The sequence below is a fragment of the Coturnix japonica genome, unplaced genomic scaffold (genome assembly GCF_054131305.1).
Source record: "Coturnix japonica strain WE unplaced genomic scaffold, WE-NBRP24 Scf050, whole genome shotgun sequence".
Taxonomy (NCBI): domain Eukaryota; kingdom Metazoa; phylum Chordata; class Aves; order Galliformes; family Phasianidae; genus Coturnix; species Coturnix japonica.
This window is the reverse complement of record NW_028188953.1, coordinates 1,447,399-1,471,193: the sequence shown is the minus strand read 5'-3', so window position 1 is coordinate 1,471,193 and position 23,795 is coordinate 1,447,399. Positions and strand designations below refer to the sequence as shown.

Below are 23,795 nucleotides of genomic sequence, written 5' to 3'. Positions count from 1 at the left end.
ACCCATAGGAACACATAGGGACACATAGGGACCCATAGGGACCCATAGGAACACATAGGGACCCATAGGGAATCATAGGGACCCATAGGGACCCATAGGACCCATAGGGACACATAGGGACCCATAGAAACCCATAGGGACACATAGGGACCCATAGGAACACATAGAGACCCATAGGGAACCATAGGAATCAATAGGGACTCATAGGAACACATAGGGACACATAGGAACACATAGGGACCCATAGGGACCCATAGGAATACATAGGGACACATAGGACCCATAGGGACACATAGAGACCCATAGGAATCAATAGGGACACATAGGACCCATAGGGACCCATAGGAAACAATAGGAACCCATAGGACCCATAGGGACACATAGGAAACAATAGGAACCCATAGGAACACATAGGGACCCATAGGACCCATAGGAACACATAGGGACCCATAGGGACCCATAGGAACCCATAGGAACACATAGGGACCCATAGGGACACATAGGGACCCATAGGAACACATAGGAACACACAGGGACACATAGGGACACATAGGGACCCATAGAGACCCATAGGAATCAATAGGAACCCATAGGAACACATAGGGATCCCATATAAAGACCCCTATAGGGACCCCCACCCCATAGAGATCCCCATATAGAGACCCCCATAGAGAACCCCCCCCCATAGAACTACCCCCCATAGAACCACTGCCCCATAGAGACCCCCCCCCATAGAGACTTATAACCCTTATATGGGCCCATATATAACACTTATAATCCTATATGGGCCCATATATGTTATAACCCTTATATGGCCCATATAGAACACTTATAGCCCTTATATGGACCATATAGAACACATAGCCCTTATATGGGTCTATTTATAACACTTATAGCCCTTATATGGGCCCATATATAACACATATAACCCTTATATGGACCATATATAACCTTATAACCCTTATATGGACAATATATAACCTTAATAACCCTTATATGGACCCATATAGAACCTTATAGCCCTTATATGGACTATATATAACATATAACCCTTATATGGGCCCATATATAACATATAACCCTTATATGGGCCCATATATAACACATAACCCCTATATGGGCCCATATATAACCTTACAACCCCTATATGGGCCCATATATATCACTTATAATCCTTATATGGACCATATAGAACACTTATAGCCCTTATATGGACCATATAGAACACATAGCCCTTATATAGACCATATATAACTATTATAACCCCTATATCGGCCCCAAACCCCATATATATCACTTATAACCCTTATATTAGCCCATAAATAACATTATAACCTTTATATCTGCCCATATAGAACCCATATAATCTCCCGGACCGCCCCTTGTGGGTAGGCCCCAAGATGGCGTCGCCGTCGCCTAGCAACGATCCAAGATGGCGGCCGTAGGCGGGAAACACCCCGACCGTTGGCGAGCGTCACGTGACATCCATATTACTGGCGGGAGGGGGAGCAGCGCGCTGATTGGCGGATAGAGCAAAGTGGGCGGGACAGAGCGACGAAACGGCTGCGGCGATTGGAGGAGGGGGCAGCCAATGAGAGCGCAGCGCTGAGGTGTTTGAAGGAAGGCGCGCAATGGCGGCGGTGGGTTCCGGTAACGGCGTCACTTCGGTGCCGGGAATGGCGGTGGTTCCGCCGTTAAACATCCCAGCACCGACATCGAGGCTCCCGGTAAGAAGAGCTGCAGCCAAACGGGCGGCTCCCGGCCCTCAACCGGCGGCTCCGGAGCAGGTAGGGAACGGTTATTAGCACTGCGGCCTAGTCGGGTCCTCCGAGCCTGAGGCCTAGTCCGGGTCTGCGGCCTAGTTGGGTCCTCCAAGCCTGCGGCCTAGTTGGGTCCTCCAAGCCTGCGGCCTAGTCGGGTCCTCCAAGCCTGAGGCCTAGTCCGGTCCTCCAAGCCTGCGGCCTAGTTGGGTCCTCCAAGCCTGCGGCCTAGTCTGGTCCTTATAGGGTTCTTATAGGGTTCTATTAGGGGTCCTTATAGGTGTCCTTTAGGCGTCCTTATGGTGTTCCTTATGGTGTTTCTTATGGGGTTCCTTATAGGGCTCCTTATGGGGTTCCTTATGGGGCTCCTTATAGGGGTCCTATATGGACCCTCATAGGGTTCCTTATAGGGCTCCTTATATGGGTCTTTATAGGGGTCCTTATAGGGTTCAATTAGGGGTCCTCATAGGGGTCCTTATAGGGTTCTTTATAGGGCTCCTCATAGGGGTCCTTATAGGGTTCCTTATAGTGCTCCTTATAGGGTTCCTCATAGGGCTCCTTATGGGGTTCCTTATAGGGGTCCTATATGGTCCCTCATAGGGACCCTCATAGGGTTCATTATAGGGCTCCTCATAGGGTTCCTTATAGGGTTCCTTGTAGGGTTCCTTATAGGGTCCCTCATGCGGGTCCTATAGGGTTCCTTTAGGGTTCCTTATAGGGTTCCTCATAGGGCTCCTTATAGGGTTCCTTATAGGGGTTCTTATAGGGGTTCTTTAGGCCTGCAGCCTCTTCCAGTCCTTTAGGGGTCCTATAGGGCTCCTTATAGGGTTCCATTAGGGTTCCTTATAGGGCTCCTTATAGGGCTCCTCATAGGGTTTCTTATAGGGCTCCTCATAGGGCTCCTTATAGGGTTCATTATAGGGGTCCTTATAGGGTTCCTCACAGGGCTCCTCATAGGGCTCCTTATAGGGTTCATTATAGGGGTCCTTATAGGGTTCCTCATAGGGCTCTTTATAGGGCTCCTTATAGGGTTCCATTAGGGTTCCTTATAGGGCTCCTTGTAGGGCTCCTTATAGGGCTCCTTATGGGGTTCCTTATAGGGGTCCCTATAGGGGTCCTTATAGGTGTCCTTTAGGGGTCCTTATAGGGTTCCTTATAGGGATCCTTACAGGGTTCCTTTAGGGGTCCTCATAGGGCTCCTCATAGGGTTCCTTATAGGGTTCCTTATAGGGCTCCTTATAGGGGTCCTTTAAGGTACCTTATAGGGTTCCTTATAGGGCTCCTTATAGGGTTCCTTATAGGGGTCCTATATGGTACTTCGTAGGGACCCTCATAGGGTTCCTTATAGGGGTCCGTATAGGTGTCCTTTAGGGGTCCTTATAGGGTTCTTTATAGGGGCTCCTCATAGGGCTCCTCATAGGGTTCCTTATAGGGCTCCTTATAGGGTTCCTTATAGGGTTCCTTGTAGGGCTCCTCATAGGGCTCCTTATAGGGCTCCTCATAGGGTTCCTTATAGGGTTCCATTAGGGTTCCTTATAGGGTTCCTTATAGGGTTCCAATAGGGTTCCTTATAGGGTTCCATTAGGGTTCCTTATAGGGTTCCTTATAGGGTTCCAATAGGGTTCCTTATAGGGTTCCATTAGGGTTCCTTATAGGGTTCCATTAGGGTTCCTTATAGGGTTCCATTAGGGTTCCTTATAGGGTTCCTTATAGGGTTCCTTATAGGGTTCCATTAGGGTTCCTTATAGGGTTCCATTAGGGTTCCATTAGGGTTCCTTATAGGGTTCCATTAGGGTTCCTTATAGGGTTCCTTATAGGGCTCCTTATAGGGTTCCTTATAGGGTTCCTTATAGAGTTCCTTATAGGGTTCCTTATAGAGTTCCTTATAGGGTTCCATTAGGGTTCCTTATAGGATTCCATTAGGGTTCCTTATAGGGTTCCATTAGGGCTCCTTATAGGGTTCCATTAGGGTTCCTTATAGGGTTCCTTATAGGGTTCCATTAGGGTTCCTTATAGGGTTCCATTAGGGCTCCTTATAGGGTTCCTTATAGGGTTCCATTAGGGTTCCTTATAGGGTTCCATATAGGGTTCCATTAGGGTTCCATTAGGGCTCCTTATAGGGTTCCATTAGGGTTCCTTATAGAGTTCCTTATAGGGTTCCTTATAGGGCTCCTTATAGGGTTCCTTATAGGGTTCCATTAGGGTTCCTTATAGGGTTCCATTAGGGTTCCTTATAGGGTTCCATTAGGGTTCCTTATAGGGTGCCTTATAGGGTTCCTTATAGGGCTACTTATAGGGTTCCTTATAGGAATCCTATATGGTCCCTCGTAGGGACCCTCATAGGGTTCCTTCTAGGGCTCCTTCTAGGGGTCCTTTAAGGTTCCTTATAGGAGTCCCTATAGGGGTCCTTATAGGTGTCCTTATAGGGCTCCTTATAGGGTTCCATTAGGGTTCCTTATAGGGTTCCTTATAGGGTTCCTTATAGGGTTCCATTAGGGTTCCTTATAGGGTTCTACCACCTCTTTCCCCCCATAGAAACGTCTCCGCTCTGCCACCTCCTCATCCCAGCCCCCCAACCGAGCCCCATTGCGGGCACTGACCGTCCCGGCCCCCCCAGCACCAGGTAATAACACTATGGGATATCAATGGGTCTCTGTATATAGGGCTGGCTATGAAACATCGCTTCTATCCCCCCTATTAAGGGCCTCAAAAGAAGGCTATGACCGTCCCAGCCGCCCCGAAGGCTGGCAAAGGGACTTGTGGGGCAGCCCCACAAGCTCAGGTTCATCGTCGGAGAGCGGCTTGGGATTTAAAGGGGCAACTGAGCGACGTCCGGGCGGCCCTGGGGAACCAGAAGGAGAAAGCTCAAAGGTTGGAGGAGGAGAACGGGAAACTCAAGGAGAAGGTGGAGGAGATGGAGGAGGCTCTGAGGGAGAGGGACGAGAGAGTGGAGGAGCTGGATGCTGCTGTCAGGTGGGGAGGGGGGGAGGGAGAGGGGTGGAGGGGTGGGGGGAGAGGGGAAAGGAGGGGGGCTGGAGGGGATAGGGAGGGGGGGAGAGGGGAGAAGGGGGGAGGAGGAGGGGGGAGAGGGCTGGGAAGGGGGGGGAGAGGGTGAGGAGGAGGGGAGAGGGCTGGAGGGGAAGGAGGAGGGGGGAGAGGGCTGGAAGGGAGAGGGGAGGAGGGGGGAGAGGGCTGGGGTGGGGGGAAGGCTGGAGGGGAGAAGGGGGGAGGAGGAGGGGGGAGAAGGCTAGAGGGGGGAGGAGGAGGGAGAGGGGGAGGAGGAGGGGAGAAGGGGGGAGGAGGAGGGGAGAAGGGGGGAGGAGGAGGGGGGAGAGGGGTGAGGAGAGGGGAGAGGGCTGGGAAGGGGGGGGAGAGAGGGGAGGAGGGGAGGAGGAGGAGGGGGGAGAGGGCTGGAGGGGAAGGAGGAGGGGGGAGAGGGATGGAAGGGAGAGGGGAGGAGGGGGGAGAGGGCTGGGAAGGGGGAGAGAGGGTGGGGAGGAGGGGAGAGAGGGCTGGGAGGGGAAGGAGGAGGAGAGGGGAGAGGGGTGAGGAGGGGGGAGAGGGCTGGAGGGGAAGGAGGAGGGGAGAGGGGGAGGAGGAGGGGGGAGAGGGGATGGGGAGAGAGGGGGAGAGGGCTGGGGGCTGGAGGGGAGAGGGTGGGAGAGGGAAGGCTGGAGAGTAGGGGAGGGAGAGGGAGGGCTGGAGGGAGGGAGGAGGAGGGGAGAGGGTGGGAGGGAGGGAGGGGTGGGAGGGGAGAGGGGGTGAGGGAGGGCTGGAGGGGGGAGAGGACTGGAGGGGAGAGAGGGTGAGGGAGGGGGAGGGCTGGAGGGAAGAAGACTTGGTAGGAGGGGGGAGAGGGGAGGAGGGGAGAGGTTTGGAGGGGTGAGGGTAGAGGAGGAGGAGGGAGAGGGCTGCAGGGGAAGGAGGAGGGGAGAGGAATGGAGGGGAGAGAGGGAGGGGGGCTGGGGGGGAGAGGGTTGGAGGGGGGGGGAGGGGAGAGGGTGGGGGGGAGAGGGAATGGGGCTGGGGGGGAGGGGGGGGAGAGGGGAAGGAGGAGTGGGGAGAGGGCTGGGGTGGAGGGAAGGCTGGAGGGGGAGGGGGTGGGGAGGGGGAAGACTGGGGGGAGAGGGGAGGGGGCTGGAGAGGAGAGGGGGGAGGGGAGGAGGGGAGGGAGAGGGGGAGAGGGAAGGCTGGAGGGGAGAGAGGGGAGGGCTGGAGGAGAGAGGGGAGGAGGAGGAGGGGGGAGAGGGCTGGAGGGGAGAGGGAGGGGGGCTGGAGGGGAGGGAGGAGGGGAAAGGGCTGGAGGGGAGAGGGGGGGAAGGGCTGGGGGGACAGAGGGTGGGGAGGAGGAGGGCAGGGAGGGGGAAGAGGAGGAGGGCTGGGAGGGAGAGGAGTGGGGATGGAGGGGGGCTGGATGGGGAGAGGGCTGGGGGGGGAGGGGAGGATGGGGGAGAGGGAGAAGGGCTGGAGGGGAGAGGGAGGGGAGGAGGGGAGAGGGACGTGGGGGGGCTTGAAGGGGGGGGAGGTGGCCTGGAGGAGTGGGAGAGGAGGGAGGGAGGGAGAGGGGCAGGAGGGGAAGGGCTGGGAGGAGGGGGGAGAGGGCTGGGGGAGAGGGAGGGGGGCTGGGAAGGAGAGGAGGGGGGAGAGGGAGGGGAGAGGGTGGGGGGGAGAGGGAATGGGGCTGGAGGGGAGGGAGGGGGAGATGGGAGGAAGGGAAGGGCTGGGGGGGGAGAGGGGGAGGAGGAGGGGAGAGAGGGCTAGAAGGGGGGAGAGGGGTGGAGGGGAGAGGGTTGGAGGGGGTGGGGAGAGGGTTGGAGAAGGGGGGGAGAGGGTTGGAGGGGAGGGGGGAAGGGGGGGGAGAGGGCTGAAGGGGGGGTGGGGGGGAGGAGGGGGGAGAGGGTTGGAAGGGGGGGGAGAGGGGGTTGGAGGGGGGGGTGAGAGTGTTGGAGGGGGGGGGGGTCCCATAATGTAACGCTGGGGGTGGGGGGGGCTGATCCCGTAGTGTAACAGTGCAATGTATGGATTCCATACAGCACCATGAGCTCGGAGCTGGAACAGCGGCGTCAGGAGTCGGAGCTGAAGGGCCGGGAACTAGAGCGGCTCAAGGACACAGAGAAGGAGCTGAGGGAACAGCTGGGGGGCGCCATGGTGGGATATAGGGCCACCCCATAGACTGACCATATAGGGACCCCCATATACAGATCCTATAGGACCCCCCATATACAGACCCTATAGGACCCCCCATATACAGACCCTATAGGACCCCCCATATACTGACCCTATAGGACCCTCCATATACAGACCCTATAGGGCCACCCCATATACAGACCCTATAGGACCCCCCCATATACAGACCCTATAGGGCCACCCCATATACAGACCCTATAGGACCCCCATATACAGGCCCTATAGGTCCCCCCCATATACAGACCCTATAGGACCCCCCATATACAGACCCTATAGGACCCCCCCATATACAGACCCTATAGGACCCCCCATATACAGACCCTATAGGACCCCCCCATATACAGGCCCTATAGGACCCCCCCATATACAGACCCTATAGGACCTCCCATATACAGACCCTATAGGGCCACCCCATATACTGACCCTATAGGACCCCCCATATACTGATCCTATAGGACCCCCTATATACAGGCCCTATAGGACCCCCCATATACAGACCCTATAGGACCCCCCATATACAGACCCTATAGGACCCCCCATATACAGACCCTATAGGGCCACCCCATAGACTGACCCTATAGGACCCCCCATATACAGACCCTATAGGACCCCCCCATGTACAGACCCTATAGGACCCCCCATATACAGACCCTATAGGGCCACCCCATATACAGAACCTATAGGGCCACCCCATATACAGACCCTATAGGACCACCATATACAGACCCTATAGGACCCCCCCATATACAGACCCTATAGGAAAACCCTCATATACAGACCCTATAGGACCTCCCCATATACAGGCCCTATAGGACCCCCCATATACAGACCCTATAGGGCCACCCCATATACAGGCCCTATAGGACCCCCCATATACAGACCCTATAGGAACACCCCCATATACAGACCCTATAGGACCCCCCATATACAGACCCTATAGTGCCACCCCATATACAGACCCTATAGGGACCCCCATATACTGACCCTATAGGGACCCCCCATATACTGACCCTATAGGGCCACCCCATATACAGACCCTATAGGACCCCCCCATATGCAGACCCTATAGGACCCCCCATATACAGACCCTATAGGGCCACCCCATATACAGACCCTATAGGACCCCCCATATACAGACCCTATAGGACCCCCCCATATACAGACCCTATAGGACCCCCCCATATACAGACCCTATAGGATCCCCCATATACAGACCCTATAGGACCCCCCATATACAGACCCTATAGGACCCCCATATACAGGCCCTATAGGACCCCCCCATATACAGACCTTTTAGGACCCCCCCATATACGGACCCTATAGGACCCCCCATATACAGACCCTATAGGACCCCCCCATATACAGACCTTTTAGGACCCCCCCATATACGGACCCTATAGGACCCCCCATATACAGACCCTATAGGACCCCCCATATACAGACCCTACAGGACCCCCCATATACAGACCCTATAGAACCCCCCATATACAGACCCTATAGGACCCCCCATATACAGACCCTATAGGGCCACCCCATATACAGACCCTATAGGACCCCCCATATACAGACCCTATAGGACCCCCCCATATACTGACCCTATAGGACCCCACATCCCCCCTTATCTGCCCCATATCCCCCCTTATCTGCCCCACATCCCCCCTTTCAGCCCCATATCCCCCCTTATCTGCCCTATATCCCCCCTTATCAGCCCCACATCCCCCCCTTTCAGCCCCACATCCCCCCTTATCTGCCCCATATCCCCCCTTATCTCCCCCATATCCCCCCTTTCAGCCCCACATCCCCCCTTATCTGCCCCACATCCCCCCTTTCAGCCCCATATCCCCCCTTTCAGCCCCATATCCCCCCTTATCAGCCCCATATCCCCCCTTTTCAGCCCCATATCCTCCCTTATCTGCCCCACATCCCCCCTTATCTGCCCCACATCCCCCCTTTCAGCCCAATATCCCCCCTTATCTGCCCCATATCCGCCCTTTCTACCCCCCTTTCTGCCCTATATCCCCTTTTCCTGCCCCACATCCCCCCTTTCAGCCTCATATCCCCCCTTATCTGCCCCATATCCCCCCTTTCAGCCCCATATCCCCCCTTTCAGCCCCATATCCCCCCTTTCAGCCCCACATCCCCCCCCATTCACCCCACTTCTCCCCCCCTATTCCAGTCCGAGCTCCACCAAACCAAATCCTCATTGACCCAAAGCATCTCAGACAACACGGAACTGAAGCAGCGGGTGGAATCTCAGGCCATGACATTAAGGCAACAGCAGGAACAATACGAGGCCGAACTGGGGCGGCTCCGAACCCAGAACCAGAACCAGAACCAGAGGCTGCAGGAGATGGAGGAACAGCAGCACCAATGGGAGATGGAGAGGAGGAGGCTGCACAACATGGTGCAGGAGCTGAAGGTATATGGGGGTGTATGGGTGTATATGGGGCTATATAGGGCTGTATAGGGTTGTATGGGGGTATATATGGCTGTATATATGGCACCAATGGGAGATGGAGAGGAGGACGCTGCACAACATGGTGCAGGAGCTGAAGGTATATGGGGGTATATGGGGGTATATGGGGGTATATGGGGCTATATAAGGCTATATAGGGCTGTATAGGGCTATATGGGTATATATGGGGGTATATGGGGATATATAGAGTTATATGGGGTTATATGGGGGATATACGGGGGTATATGGGGCTATATGGGGATATATGGGGATATATGGGGGTATATATGGGGTTATATGGGGTTATATGGGGGATATATGGGGATATATGGGGGTATATGGGGGATATATGGGGATATATGGGGGTATATGGGGATATATGGGGGTATATGGGGGATATATGGGACTATATGGGTATATATGGGTGTATATGGGGATATATGGGGCTATATGGGGATATATGGGGGTGTATAGGGCTATATGGGGATATATGGGGGTATATGGGGGTGTATGGGGGTATATGGGGATATATGGGGGTATATGGGGGTATATGGGGATATATGGGGGTATATGGGGATGTATGTGGGTATATATAGGGATATATGGGGGTAGATGGGGGTATATGGGGCTATATGGGGGTATATGTGGATATATGGGGATGTATGGGGCTATATGGGGATATATGAGAGTATATGGGGATATATTGGGATATATAGGGCTATATGGGGATATATGGGGGTATATGGGGCTATATGGGGATATATGGGGCTATATGGGGGTATATGGGGATATATGGGGGTGTATGGGGCTATATGGGGGGTATATGGGGGTATATGGGGGGCTATATGGGGATATATGGGGTTATATGGGGTTATATGGGGGATATATGGGGATATATGGGGCTATATGGGGATATGTGGGGCTGTATAGGGCTATATGGTGATATGTGGGGGTATATGGGGGTATATATGGGGTTATATGGGGTTATATGGGGGATATATGGGGGTATATGGGGGATATATGGGGGTATATGGGGATATATGGAGCTATATGGGAGATATATGGGGGTATATGGGGATATATGGGGGTATATGGGGCTACATGGGGCTGTATAGGGTTGTATGGGGGTATATATGGCTGTATATATGGCACCAATGGGAGATGGAGAGGAGGAGGCTGCACAACATGGTGCAGGAGCTGAAGGTGGGAATAGGGGGGATATGGGGCTATATAGGGGTTATATGGGGCTATATGGGTTATATGGGGCTGTATAGGGTTATATGGGGGTATATATGGCTGTATGGGGGGGATATGGGGCTATATGAGGCTATATAGGGCTATATGGGGGGGATATGGGGTATATATGGGGGTATATGGGGATATATGGGGCTATATGGGGATATATAGAGTTATATGGGGGGGATATGGGGTATATATGGGGGTATATGGGGCTATATGGGGGGATATGGGGGTATATAGGGCTATATGTGGCTATATATGGGGCTATATGGGAGATATATGGGGGTACATGGGGGTTTATGGGGATATATGGGGGTATATGTGGGGCTATAGGGGCTATATGGGGCTATGTGGGGGATATATGGGGCTATATGTGGCTATATGGGGGGTATATGGGGCTATATGTGGCTATATATGGGGCTATATGGGAGATATATGGCGGTATATGGGGATATATAGAGTTATATGGGGGTATATGGGTATATATAGGGCTATATGGGTATATATGGGGGATATATGGGGGTATATGGGGCTATATGGGGGTATATGGGACTATATGGGGGATATATGGGGATATATATGGGGCTATATGGGGGATATATGGGGGTATATGGGGATATATGGGGATATATATGGGGGTATATGGGGATATATGGAGCTATATGGGAGATATATGGGGGTATATGGGGATATATGTGGGTATATATGGGGGATATATGGGGATATATGGGGGTATATGTGGGTATATGGGGGATATATGGGGCTATATGTGGATATATGGGGATGTATGGGGCTATATGGGGATATATGAGAGTATATGGGGATATATTGGGATATATAGGGCTATATGGGGGAATATATGGGTGTATATGGGGCTATATGGGGATATATGGGGGTATATATGGGGTTATATGGGGTTATATGGGGGATATATGGGACTATATGGGGGATATATGGGGATATATATGGGGCTATATGGGGGATATATGGGGGTATATGGGGCTATATGGGGATATATGTGGCTATATATGGGGCTATATGGGAGATTTATGGGGGTATATGGGGATGTATGTGGGTATATATAGGGATATATGGGGCTATATGGGGGTATATGGGGGTATATGGGGATATATGGGGGTATATGGGGATATATAGGGCTATATGGGGATATATGGGGGTATATGGGGATATATAGAGTTATATGGGGTTATATGGGGGATATATGGGGGTATATGGGGCTATATGGGGCTATATAGGGGTGTATGGGGCTATATGGGGGGTATATGGGGGTGTATGGGGGGATATATGGGGGTATATGGGGCTATATGGGGCTATATAGGGGTGTATGGGGCTATATGGGGGGTATATGGGGGTGTATGGGGGGATATATGGGGGTGTATGGGGGTATATGGGACTATATGGGGGATATATGGGGATATATAGGGATATATGGGGGTATATGGGGGTATATATGGGGGTATATGGGGGTACATGGGGGATATGGGGGGATATATGGGGGTATATGTGGGTATATATGGGGGTATATGGGGCTATATGGGGGATATATGGGTGTATATGGGGCTATATGGGGCTATATAGGGGTGTATGGGGCTATATGGGGGGTATATGGGGGTGTATGGGGGGATATATGGGGGTGTATGGGGGTATATGGGGCTATATGAGGGGGATATGGGGGTATATGGGGGGTATATGGGGGTATATGGGGCTGTATGGGGGATATATGTGGGCATATATGGGGATATATGGGGATATATGGAGCTACATGGGGGTATATGGGGCTATATTGGGATATATAGAGCTATATGGGGGGCTATTTGGGGCTATATGGGGCTATATGGGGGATATATGGGGCTATATGGGGATATATGGGGGTGTATGGGGCTATATGGGGGGTATATGGGGGTATATATGGCTGTATATATGGCACCAATGGGAGATGGAGAGGAGGAGGCTGCACAACATGGTGCAGGAGCTGAAGGTATATGGGGGTATATGGGTGTATATGAGGATATATGGGGATATATGGGGATATATGGGGGTATATGGGGATATATGGGGGTGTATGGGGCTATATGGGGGGTATATGGGGGTATATGGGGGGCTATATGGGGATATATGGGGCTATATGGGGGTATATGGGGCTATATGGGGGTATATGGGGATATATGGGGGTGTATGGGGCTATATGGGGGGTATATGGGGGGATATGGGGGGATATATGGGGGTATATGGGGATATATGGGAGTATATGGGTATATATGGGGGTATATGGGGATATATGTGGGGATATATGGGGCTATATGGGAGGATATGGGGGTATATATGGGGGTATATGGGGATATATGGGGGTATATGGGGATATGTGGGGCTGTATGGGAGATATATGGGGGTATATGGGGATATGTGGGGCTATATGGGAGATATATGGGGGTATATGGGGATATATGGGGGTATATGGGGATATATGTGGGTATATATGGGGATATATCAGGGTATATGGGGGTATATGGGGCTATATAGGGCTATATGGTGATATATGGGGGTATATGGGGATATATGTGGGTATATATGGGGGATATATGGGGATATATGGGGGTATATGTGGGTATATGGGGGACATATGGGGCTATATGTGGATATATGGGGACGTATGGGGCTATATGGGGATATATGAGAGTATATGGGGATATATTGGGATATATAGGGCTATATGGGGGAATATATGGGTGTATATGGGGCTGTATGGGGATATATGGGGGTATATATGGGGTTATATGGGGTTATATGGGGTTATATGGGGGATATATGGGGATATATGGGGGTATATGGGGGATATATATGGGGGTATATGGGGTTATATAGGGCTATATAAGGCTATATGGGGGGGATATGGGGGTATATATGGCTGTATATATGGCACCAATGGGAGATGGAGAGGAGGAGGCTGCACAACATGGTGCAGGAGCTGAAGGTGGGAATGGGGGTGTATAGGGATATATGGGGCCATAGGGGTTATATGGGGCTATATAGGGCTGTATAGGGGGATATGGGGGTATATGTGGGTATATATGGGGGTATATGGGGGATATATGGGGGTGTATGGGGTTATATGGGGGATATATGGGGCTATATGGGGGTATATGGGGATATATGGGGGTGTATGGGGCTATATGGGGGGTATATGGGGGTGTATGGGGGGATATATGGGGGTATATGTGGCTATATATGGGGCTATATGGGAGATATATGGGGGTATATGGGGGTATATGGGGATATATGGGGGATATGTGGGGATATAGGGTTATATGGGGGTATATGGGGCTATATAAGTCTATATAGGGCTGTATAGGGTTGTATGGGGGTATATAGGGATATATGGGGGGGATATGGGGGTATATAGGGCTATATGTGGCTATATATGGGGCTATATGGGAGATTTATGGGGGTATATGGAGATATATGGGGCTATATGGGGCTATATGTGGGTATATATGGGGATATATGGGGGTATATGGGGCTATATAGGGGTGTATGGGGCTATATGGGGGGTATATGGGGGTGTATGGGGGGATATATGGGGGTGTATGGGGGTATATGGGGCTATATGGGGGTATATGGGGATATATGGGGGTATATGGGGATATATGTGGGTATATATGGGGATATATCAGGGTATATGGGGGTATATGGGGCTATATAGGGCTATATGGTGATATATGGGTGTATATGGGGATATATGTGGGTATATATGGAGGATATATGGGGATATATGGGGGTATATGTGGGTATATGGGGGATATATGGGGCTATATGTGGATATATGGGGATGTATGGGGCTATATGGGGATATATGAGAGTATATGGGGATATATTGGGATATATAGGGCTATATGGGGGAATATATGGGTGTATATGGGGCTATATGGGGATATATGGGGGTATATATGGGGTTATATGGGGGATATATGGGGGTATATGGGGGATATATGGGGATATATATGGGGGTATATGGGAATATATGGTGCTATATGGGAGATATATGGGGCTATATGGGGATATATGGGGGTATATAGGGCTATATGGGGCTGTATAGGGCTATATGGGGGGGATATGGGGGTATATATGGGGGTATATGGGGGGTATATCGGGCTATATATGGCTATAAGTGGGTATATATGGGGGTATATGGGGATATATGGGGGTGTATGGGGGGATATATGGGGGTATATGGGGCTATATGTGGCTATATATGGGACTATATGGGGGCTATATGGGGGTATATTGGGGTATATGGGGATATATGTGGGTATATGTGGGGATATATTGGGATATATAGGGCTATATGGGGGATATATGGGGATATATGTGGGTCTATATGGGGGTATATGGGGCTATATGGGACTATATGGGGGATATATGGGGGTATATGGGTCTATATGGGGGATAAATGGGGGTATATGGGGCCATATGGGGGCTATATGGGGGTATATGGGGCTATATGGGGGTATATGGGGCTATATGGGGATATATGGGGCTATATGGGGCTATATGTGGGTATATATGGGGGTATATGGGTATATATGGGGGTATATGGGGATATATGGGGCTATATGGAGATATATAGGATTATATGGGGATATATGGGGTTATATGGGTCTATATGGGGGATAAATGGGGGTATATGGGGCCATATGGGGGCTATATGGGGGTATATGGGGCTATATGGGGGTATATGGGGCTATATGGGGATATATGGGGCTACATAAGGGCATATGGGGATATATGGGGGCATATAGGGCTATATGGAGATATGTAGGGTTATATGGGGATATATGGGGGTATATAGGGCTATATGGAGATATGTAGGGTTATATGGGGCTATATGGGGATATATGGGGTATATGGGGTTATATAGGACTATATGGGGCTATATATGGCTATATATGGCTTTATATGTCTATATATGTGTATATATGATGTATATATGGGCCCCAAACCCCCAAATTTCCCATTTTTGGGGTTTTTTTAGGGCAATATCCGGGTTTTCTGTCGGGTCCGGCCCCTTTTGGCTGCGGAGCTGGAGGTTCAGACGGGGATGGAACATCTGCAGTTCCCAGCACACGATAATAAGGCCTTGGTGCTGCTTAAAGAGGAGCAGGTAACGACTGCCCCATAGCTGCCCCATAGCTGCCCCATAGGGACCCCATAGAGAGCCCATAGAGAGCCCATAGAGACCCCATAGGGTTCCATTGGGACCCACTGAGATCCATTGGGATCCATTGAGACCCATAGAGACCCCATAGACCCCATAGAGACCCCATAGGGACCCCATAGAGATCCCATAGGGTTCCATTGAGATCCATTGAGTTCCATTGAGATCCATTGAGTTCCATTGGGACCCCTTAGAGACCCCATAGAGGCCCCATAGACCCCATAGCTGCCCCATAGAGACCCCATAGCTGCCCCATAGGGACCCCATAGGGACCCCATAGAGAGCCCTTAGGGTTCCATTGAGATTCATTGAGAGTTCCATTGAGTTCCATTGAGTTCCATTGAGATCCATTGAGTTCCATTGGGACCCATTGAGTTCCATTGGGACCCACTGAGTTCCATTGAGATCCATTGAGACCCATAGAGACCCCATAGCTTCCCCATAGCTGCCCCATAGAGACCCCATAGGGACTCCATAGGGACCCCATAGAGAGCCCATAGGGTTCCATTGAGATCCATTGAGTTCCATTGAGATTCATTGAGTTCCATTGGGACCCACTGAGTTCCATTGAGATCCATTGAGACCCATAGAGACCCCATAGCTGCCCCATAGAGACCCCATAGGGACCCACAGAGACCCCATAGCTGCCCCATAGAGACCCCATAGGGTTCCATTGAGACCCATAGAGACCCCATAGCTTCCCCATAGAGACCACATAGGGACCCACAGAGACCCCATAGCTGCCCCATAGAGACCCCATAGGGACCCCATAGGGTTCCATTGAGATCCATTGAGTTCCATTGGAACCCATTGAGTTTCATTGGGACCCACTGAGTTCCATTGAGATCCATAGAGACCCCATAGCTGCCCCATAGAGACCCCATAGGGACCCACAGAGACCCCATAGCTGACCCATAGCTGCCCCATAGGGACCCCATAGGGTTCCACTGAGATCCATTGAGTTGCATTGAGATCCATTGAGTTCCATTGGGACCCACTGAGTTCCATTGAGATCCATTGAGACCCATAGAGACCCCATAGGGACCCCATAGCTGCCCCATAGAGACCCCATAGAGAGCCCATAGAGAGCCCATATGGCTCCATTGAGATCCATTGAGTTCCATTGAGTTCCATTGGGACCCATTGAGTTCCATTGGGACCCACTGAGATCCATTGAGATCCATTGAGACCCATAGAGACCCCATAGCTGCCCCATAGCTGCCCCATAGGGACCCCATAGGGACCCCATAGAGAGCCCATAGAGAGCCCTTAGGGTTCCATTGAGATCCATTGAGTTCCATTGAGATCCACTGAGACCCATAGGGACCCCTTAGAGACCCCATAGAGGCCCCATAGACCCCATAGCTGCCCCATAGAGACCCCATAGCTGCCCCATAGCTGCCCCATAGGGACCCCATAGGGACCCCATAGAGAGCCCTTAGGGTTCCATTGAGATTCATTGAGTTCCATTGAGTTCCATTGAGTTCCATTGGGACCCACTGAGTTCCATTGAGATCCATTGAGACCCATAGAGACCCCATAGAGACCCCATAGCTGCCCCATAGAGACCCCATAGGGACCCCATAGAGAGCCCATAGGGTTCCATTGAGATCCATTGAGTTCCATTGAGATCCACTGAGACCCATAGGGACCCCTTAGAGACCCCATAGAGGCCCCATAGACCCCATAGCTGCCCCATAGAGACCCCATAGCTGCCCCATAGGGACCCCATAGGGACCCCATAGGGACCCCATAGGGACCCCATAGAGAGCCCTTAGGGTTCCATTGAGATTCATTGAGTTCCATTGAGATCCACTGAGACCCATAGGGACCCCATAGAGACCCCATAGCTGCCCCATAGAGACTCCATAGGGACCCCATAGGGACCCCATAGAGAGCCCTTAGGGTTCCATTGAGATTCATTGAGTTCCATTGGAACCCACTGAGTTCCATTGGGACCCACTGAGTTCCATTGAGATCCATTGAGACCCATAGAGACCCCATAGAGACCCCATAGCTGCCCCATAGGGACCCCATAGGGACCCCATAGAGAGCCCTTAGGGTTCCATTGAGATTCATTGAGTTCCATTGAGATCCACTGAGACCCATAGGGACCCCTTAGAGACCCCATAGAGGCCCCATAGACCCCATAGCTGCCCCATAGAGACCCCATAGCTGCCCCATAGCTGCCCCATAGCTGCCCCATAGGGACCCCATAGGGACCCCATAGGGACCCCATAGGGACCCCATAGAGAGCCCTTAGGGTTCCATTGAGATTCATTGAATTCCATTGAGTTCCATTGAGTTCCATTGAGATCCATTGAGTTCCATTGGGACCCATTGAGTTCCATTGGGACCCATTGAGACCCATAGAGACCCCATAGAGACCCCATAGCTGCCCCATAGAGACTCCATAGGGACCCCATAGGGACCCCATAGAGAGCCCTTAGGGTTCCATTGAGATTCATTGAGTTCCATTGGAACCCACTGAGTTCCATTGGGACCCACTGAGTTCCATTGAGATCCATTGAGACCCATAGAGACCCCATAGAGACCCCATAGCTGCCCCATAGGGACCCCATAGGGACCCCATAGAGAGCCCTTAGGGTTCCATTGAGATCCATTGAGTTCCATTGGGACCCACTGAGATCCATTGAGATCCATTGAGACCCATAGAGACCCCATAGAGACCCCATAGCTGCCCCATAGAGACCCCATAGGGACCCCATAGTGACCCCATAGCTGCCCCATAGAGACCCCATAGGGTTCCATTGAGTTCCATTGAGATCCATTGAGTTCCATTGGGACCCACTGAGTTCCATTGAGATCCACTGAGACCCATAGAGACCCCATAGAGACCCCATAGCTGCCCCATAGAGACCCCATAGGGACCCCATAGAGATCCCATAGGGTTCCATTGAGATCCATTGAGATCCATTGAGTTCCATTGAGTTCCATTGGAACCCATTGAGTTTCATTGGGACCCACTGAGTTCCATTGAGATCCATTGAGACCCATAGAGACCTCATAGCTGCCCCATAGCTGCAAATAGGGACCCCATAGGGACCTCATAGGGACCCCATAGAGAGCCCTTAGGGTTCCATTGAGATCCATTGAGTTCCATTGAGATCCATTGAGTTCCATTGGGACCCACTGAGTTCCATTGAGATCCATTGAGACCCATAGAGACCCCATAGCTGCCCATAGAGACCCCATAGAGACCCCATAGCTGCCCCATAGAGACCCCATAGCTGCCCCATAGAGACCCCATAAAGTTCCATTGAGACCCCATAGCTGCCCCATAGGGACCCATTGAGTTCCCCTGAGTTCCATTGGGATCCATTGAGACCCCATAGAGACCCCATAGACCCCATAGAGACCCCATAGGGACCCCATAGAGAGCCCATTAGGTTCCATTGAGATCCATTGAGTTCCATTGAGTTCCATTGGAACCCATTGAGTTCCATTGGGACCCACTGAGTTCCATTGAGATCCATTGAGACCCATAGAGACCCCATAGCTGCTGCCCCATAGAGACCCCATAGGGTTCCATTGAGACCCATTGAGATCCATTGAGACCCATAGGGATCCCATGGAGACCCCATAGGGTTCCATTGAGATCCATAGAGACCCCATAGCTGCCCCATAAGGACCCCATAGGGACCCACAGAGACCCCATAGCTGCCCCATAGAGAGCCCATAGAGTTCCATTGAGATCCATTGAGATCCATTGAGTTCCATTGAGATCCATTGAGTTCCATTGGAACCCATTGAGTTCCATTGGCACCCACTGAGATCCATTGGGATCCATTGAGACCCATAGAGACCCCATAGCTGCCCCATAAAGACCCGATAGGGACCCACGGAGACCCCATAGCTGCCCCATAGCTGCCCCATAGGGACCCCATAGGGTTCCATTGAGATCCATTGAGTTCCATTGAGACCCATAGAGGCCCCATAGCTTCCCCATAAAGACCCCATAGGGACCCCATAGCTGCCCCATAGCTGCCCCATAGCCGCCCCATAGCTGCCCCATAGAGACCCCATAGGGTTCCATTGAGGTCCATTGAGATCCATTGAGTGAGACCCATAGGGACCCCTTAGAGACCCCATAGCTGCCCCAATACCCACCTATCTGCCCCCAATAACCCTTTATCTGCCCCAAATACCCCCCCAATACCCCATAGCTGCCCCCAAATGCCCCATAGCTGCCCCATATCCCCCCCTTCTGCCCCCATACCCCACTTTTTACCCCCAAATACCCCGTAGCTGCCCCCAAATACCCCATATCTGCTCCATATCCCCCCTATCTGCCCCCAATAGCCCCTTATCTGCCCCAAATACCCCCCTTTCTGCCCCAAATGCCCTATATCTGCCCCATATCTGCCCCAAATACCCCCTATCTACCCCAAATATCCCCTATCTGCCCCATATCCCCCCATCTGTCCCCTAGCCCCACATTTACCCCCTTAATACCCCACATCTGCCCCAAATACCCCATAGCTGCCCCATAGTTGCCCCAAGTACCCCCTATCTGCCCCATATACCCCCCAAATAACCCCATCTGCCCCATATCTCCCCCCTATCTGCCCCATATCCCCCCTATCGGTCCCCCAGCCCCTTATTACCCCATATCTGCCCCAAATACACCATAGCTGCTCCATAGTTGCCCTAAATACCCCCTAGCTGCCCCATATCTGCCCCATAGTTGCCCCAAATACCCCCCAAATACCCCATATCCCCCCTTTCTGCCCCCCAACCCCTCATATACCCCCCAAATAACCCCCTATCTGCCCCACATACCCCCCAAATACCCCATAGCTGCCCCATATGCCCCCTATCTGCCCCCAATAGCCCCTTATCTGACCCAAATACCCCCTATCTGCCCCAAATATCCCCTATCTGCCCCATATCTGCCCCAAATACCGCCTATCTGCCCCAAATATCCCCTATCTGCCCCATATCTCCCCCCTATCTGCCTCATATCCCCCTATCTGTCCCCTAGCCCCACATTTACCCCCTTAATACCCCACATCTGCCCCAAATACCCCATAGCTGCCCCATATCTACCCCATAGGTGCTCCATATCTGCCCCAAATACCCCCTATCTGCCCCATATCCCCCTATCTGTCCTCTAGCCCCACATTTACCCCATTTATACCCTACATCTGCCCCAAATACCCTATATCTGCCCCAGATACCCCATAGCTGCCCCATAGTTGCCCCAAATACCCTATAGCTGCCCCATATATCCCCCAAATAACCCCTATCTGCCCCATATCTCCCCCCTATCTGCCCCATATCCCCCCTATCTGTCCCCTAGCCCCACATTTACCCCCTTAATGCCCCATATCTGCCCCAAATACCCCATAGCTGCCCCATAGTTGCCCTAAATACCCCCTAGCTGCCCCATATCTGCCCCATAGCTGCCCCAGATACCCCCCAAATACCCCATAGCTGCCTCCAAATACCCCATATCTGCCCCATATCCCCCCTTTCTGCCCCCATACCTCACATTTCCCCACCCCAAACCTCCCTTTCCTGCCCCCCAACCCCCCATATCCCCCCATATCCCCCCATATCCCCCCATATCTCCCCATATCTCCCCCTATAACGCCCCCCCAACCCCATATTTCCCCCCCCAGTCCCACATTGGCCGTGAGCGTAAGGACGACGTGAGATACGACTTCAGCTTCGACCGCGTCTTCCCCCCCAGCGCCAGCCAGGAGGAAGTGTTCCAAGAGATCTCACTGTTAGTGCAGGTAATGCTGCCCCACAGCTGCCCCATAGCTGCCCCATAGCTGCCCCATAGAGACCCCATAGGGAGCCCATAGGGTTCCATTGAGATCCATTGAGTTCCATTGGGATCCATTGAGACCCATAGGGACCCCTTAGAGACCCAATAGCTGCCCCACAGCTGCCCCATAGCTGCCCCATAGCTGCCCTATAGCTGCCCCATAGAGACTCATAGAGTGCCCTTAGGGTTCCATTGAGATCCATTGAGTTCCATTGGGACCCACTGAGTTCCATTGAGATCCATTGAGATCCATTGAGACCCCATAGCTGCCCCATAGGGACCCCTTAGAGACCCCTTAGAGACCCCATAGCTGCCCCATAGCTGCCCTATAGCTGCCCCATAGAGACCCCATAGAGAGCCCATAGGGACCCATTGAGTTCCACTGAGTTCCATTGGGAACCATTGAGTTCCATTGGGGCCCACTGAGTTCCACTGAGATCCATTGAGACCCATAGGGACCCCTTAGAGACCCCCTATCTGCCCCATAGCTGCCCCATAGAGACCCCATAGAGAGCCCATAGGGTTCCATTGAGATCCATTGAGTTCCATTGGGATCCATTGAGTTCCATTGAGATCCATCGAGACCCCATAGCTGCCCCATAGGGACCCCTTAGAGACCCCTTAGAGAGCCCATAGCTGCCCTATAGCTGCCCCATAGAGACCCCATAGGGTTCCATTGGGATCCATTGAGTTCCATTGAGATCCATTGAGACCCCATAGCTGCCCCATAGGGACCCCTTAGAGACCCCTTACAGACCCCATAGCTGCCCCATAGCTGCCCTATAGCTGCCCCATAGAGACCCCATAGGGAGCCCATAGGGTTCCATTGAGTTCCACTGAGTTCCATTGGGATCCATTGAGACCCATAAGGACCCCTTAGAGACCCCATAGCTGCCCCACAGCTGCCCCATAGCTGCCCCATAGCTGCCCCATAGCTGCCCTATAGCTGCCCCATAGAGACTCATAGAGTGCCCTTAGGGTTCCATTGAGATCCATTGAGTTCCATTGGGACCCACTGAGTTCCATTGAGATCCATTGAGATCCATCGAGACCCCATAGCTGCCCCATAGGGACCCCTTAGAGACCCCATACAGACCCCATAGCTGCCCCATAGCTGCCCCATAGAGAGCCCATAGGGTTCCATTGAGATCCATTGAGATCCATTGAGATCCATCGAGACCCCATAGCTGCCCCATAGGGACCCCTTAGAGACCCCATAGGGACCTCTTAGAGACCCCATAGCTACCCCATAGCTGACCCATACCTGCCCTATAGCTGCCCCATAGAGACCCCATAGGGACCCTATAGGGACCCATTGAGTTCCATTGAGACCCACTGAGTTCCATTGAGATCCATTGAGTGAGACCCATAGGGACCCCTTAGAGACCCCATAGCTGCCCCATAGGGACCCCTTAGAGACCCCTTAGAGACCCCATAGCCGCCCCATAGCTGCCCCATAGAGACCCCATAGGGTTCCATTGAGATCCATTGAGTTCCATTGAGATCCATTGAGACCCCATAGCTGCCCCATAGGGACCCCTTAGAGACCCCTTAGAGACCCCATAGCTGCCCCATAGCTGCCCCATAGAGAGCCCATAGGGACCCTATAGGGACCCATTGAGATCCATTGAGTTCCATTGAGATCCCTTGGGACCCCATAGCTGCCCCATAGGGACCCCTTAGAGACCCCTTACAGACCCCATAGCTGCCCCATATCCCCCATAGCTGCCCTATAGCTGCCCCATAGAGAGCCCATAGGGAGCCCATAGGGTTCCATTGAGATCCATTGAGTTCCATTGGGATCCATTGAGTTCCATTGAGATCCATCGAGACCCCATAGCTGCCCCATAGGGACCCCTTAGAGACCCCTTAGAGACCCCATAGCTGCCCCATAGCTGCCCTATAGCTGCCCTATAGCTGCCCCATAGAGAGCCCATAGGGAGCCCATAGGGTTCCATTGAGATCCATTGAGTTCCATTGGGATCCATTGAGTTCCATTGAGATCCATTGAGACCCCATAGCTGCCCCATAGGGACTCCTTAGAGACCCCTTAGAGACCCCATAGCTGCCCCATAGCTGCCCTATAGCTGCCCCATAGAGCCCATAGGGACCCTATAGGGACCC

At 52.2% G+C, this 23,795-nt stretch overlaps 1 protein-coding gene across 2 annotated transcripts in view; it reads left to right on the top strand.

Moving 5' to 3' along the window:
• Positions 1-1,599: 1,599 nt before the first annotated feature.
• The window catches only part of KIFC1 (kinesin family member C1), a 60,261-nt gene continuing 38,065 nt past the window's right edge, over positions 1,600-23,795 (top strand). The window contains exons 1-7 of one of the 2 annotated variants that reach the window (XM_085532775.1): positions 1,600-1,787; positions 4,296-4,383; positions 4,463-4,733; positions 6,794-6,908; positions 9,124-9,366; positions 15,692-15,820; positions 21,520-21,636. In XM_085532775.1, coding sequence (XP_085388901.1) covers positions 1,632-1,787; positions 4,296-4,383; positions 4,463-4,733; positions 6,794-6,908; positions 9,124-9,366; positions 15,692-15,820; positions 21,520-21,636 — 1,119 coding nt within the window. In that variant the 5' untranslated portion in view covers positions 1,600-1,631. Of the gene's footprint in view, positions 1,788-4,295; positions 4,384-4,462; positions 4,734-6,793; positions 6,909-9,123; positions 9,367-13,583; positions 13,634-15,691; positions 15,821-21,519; positions 21,637-23,795 lie in introns of those variants that run through there. The other variant, XM_085532776.1, reaches the window with a different exon arrangement.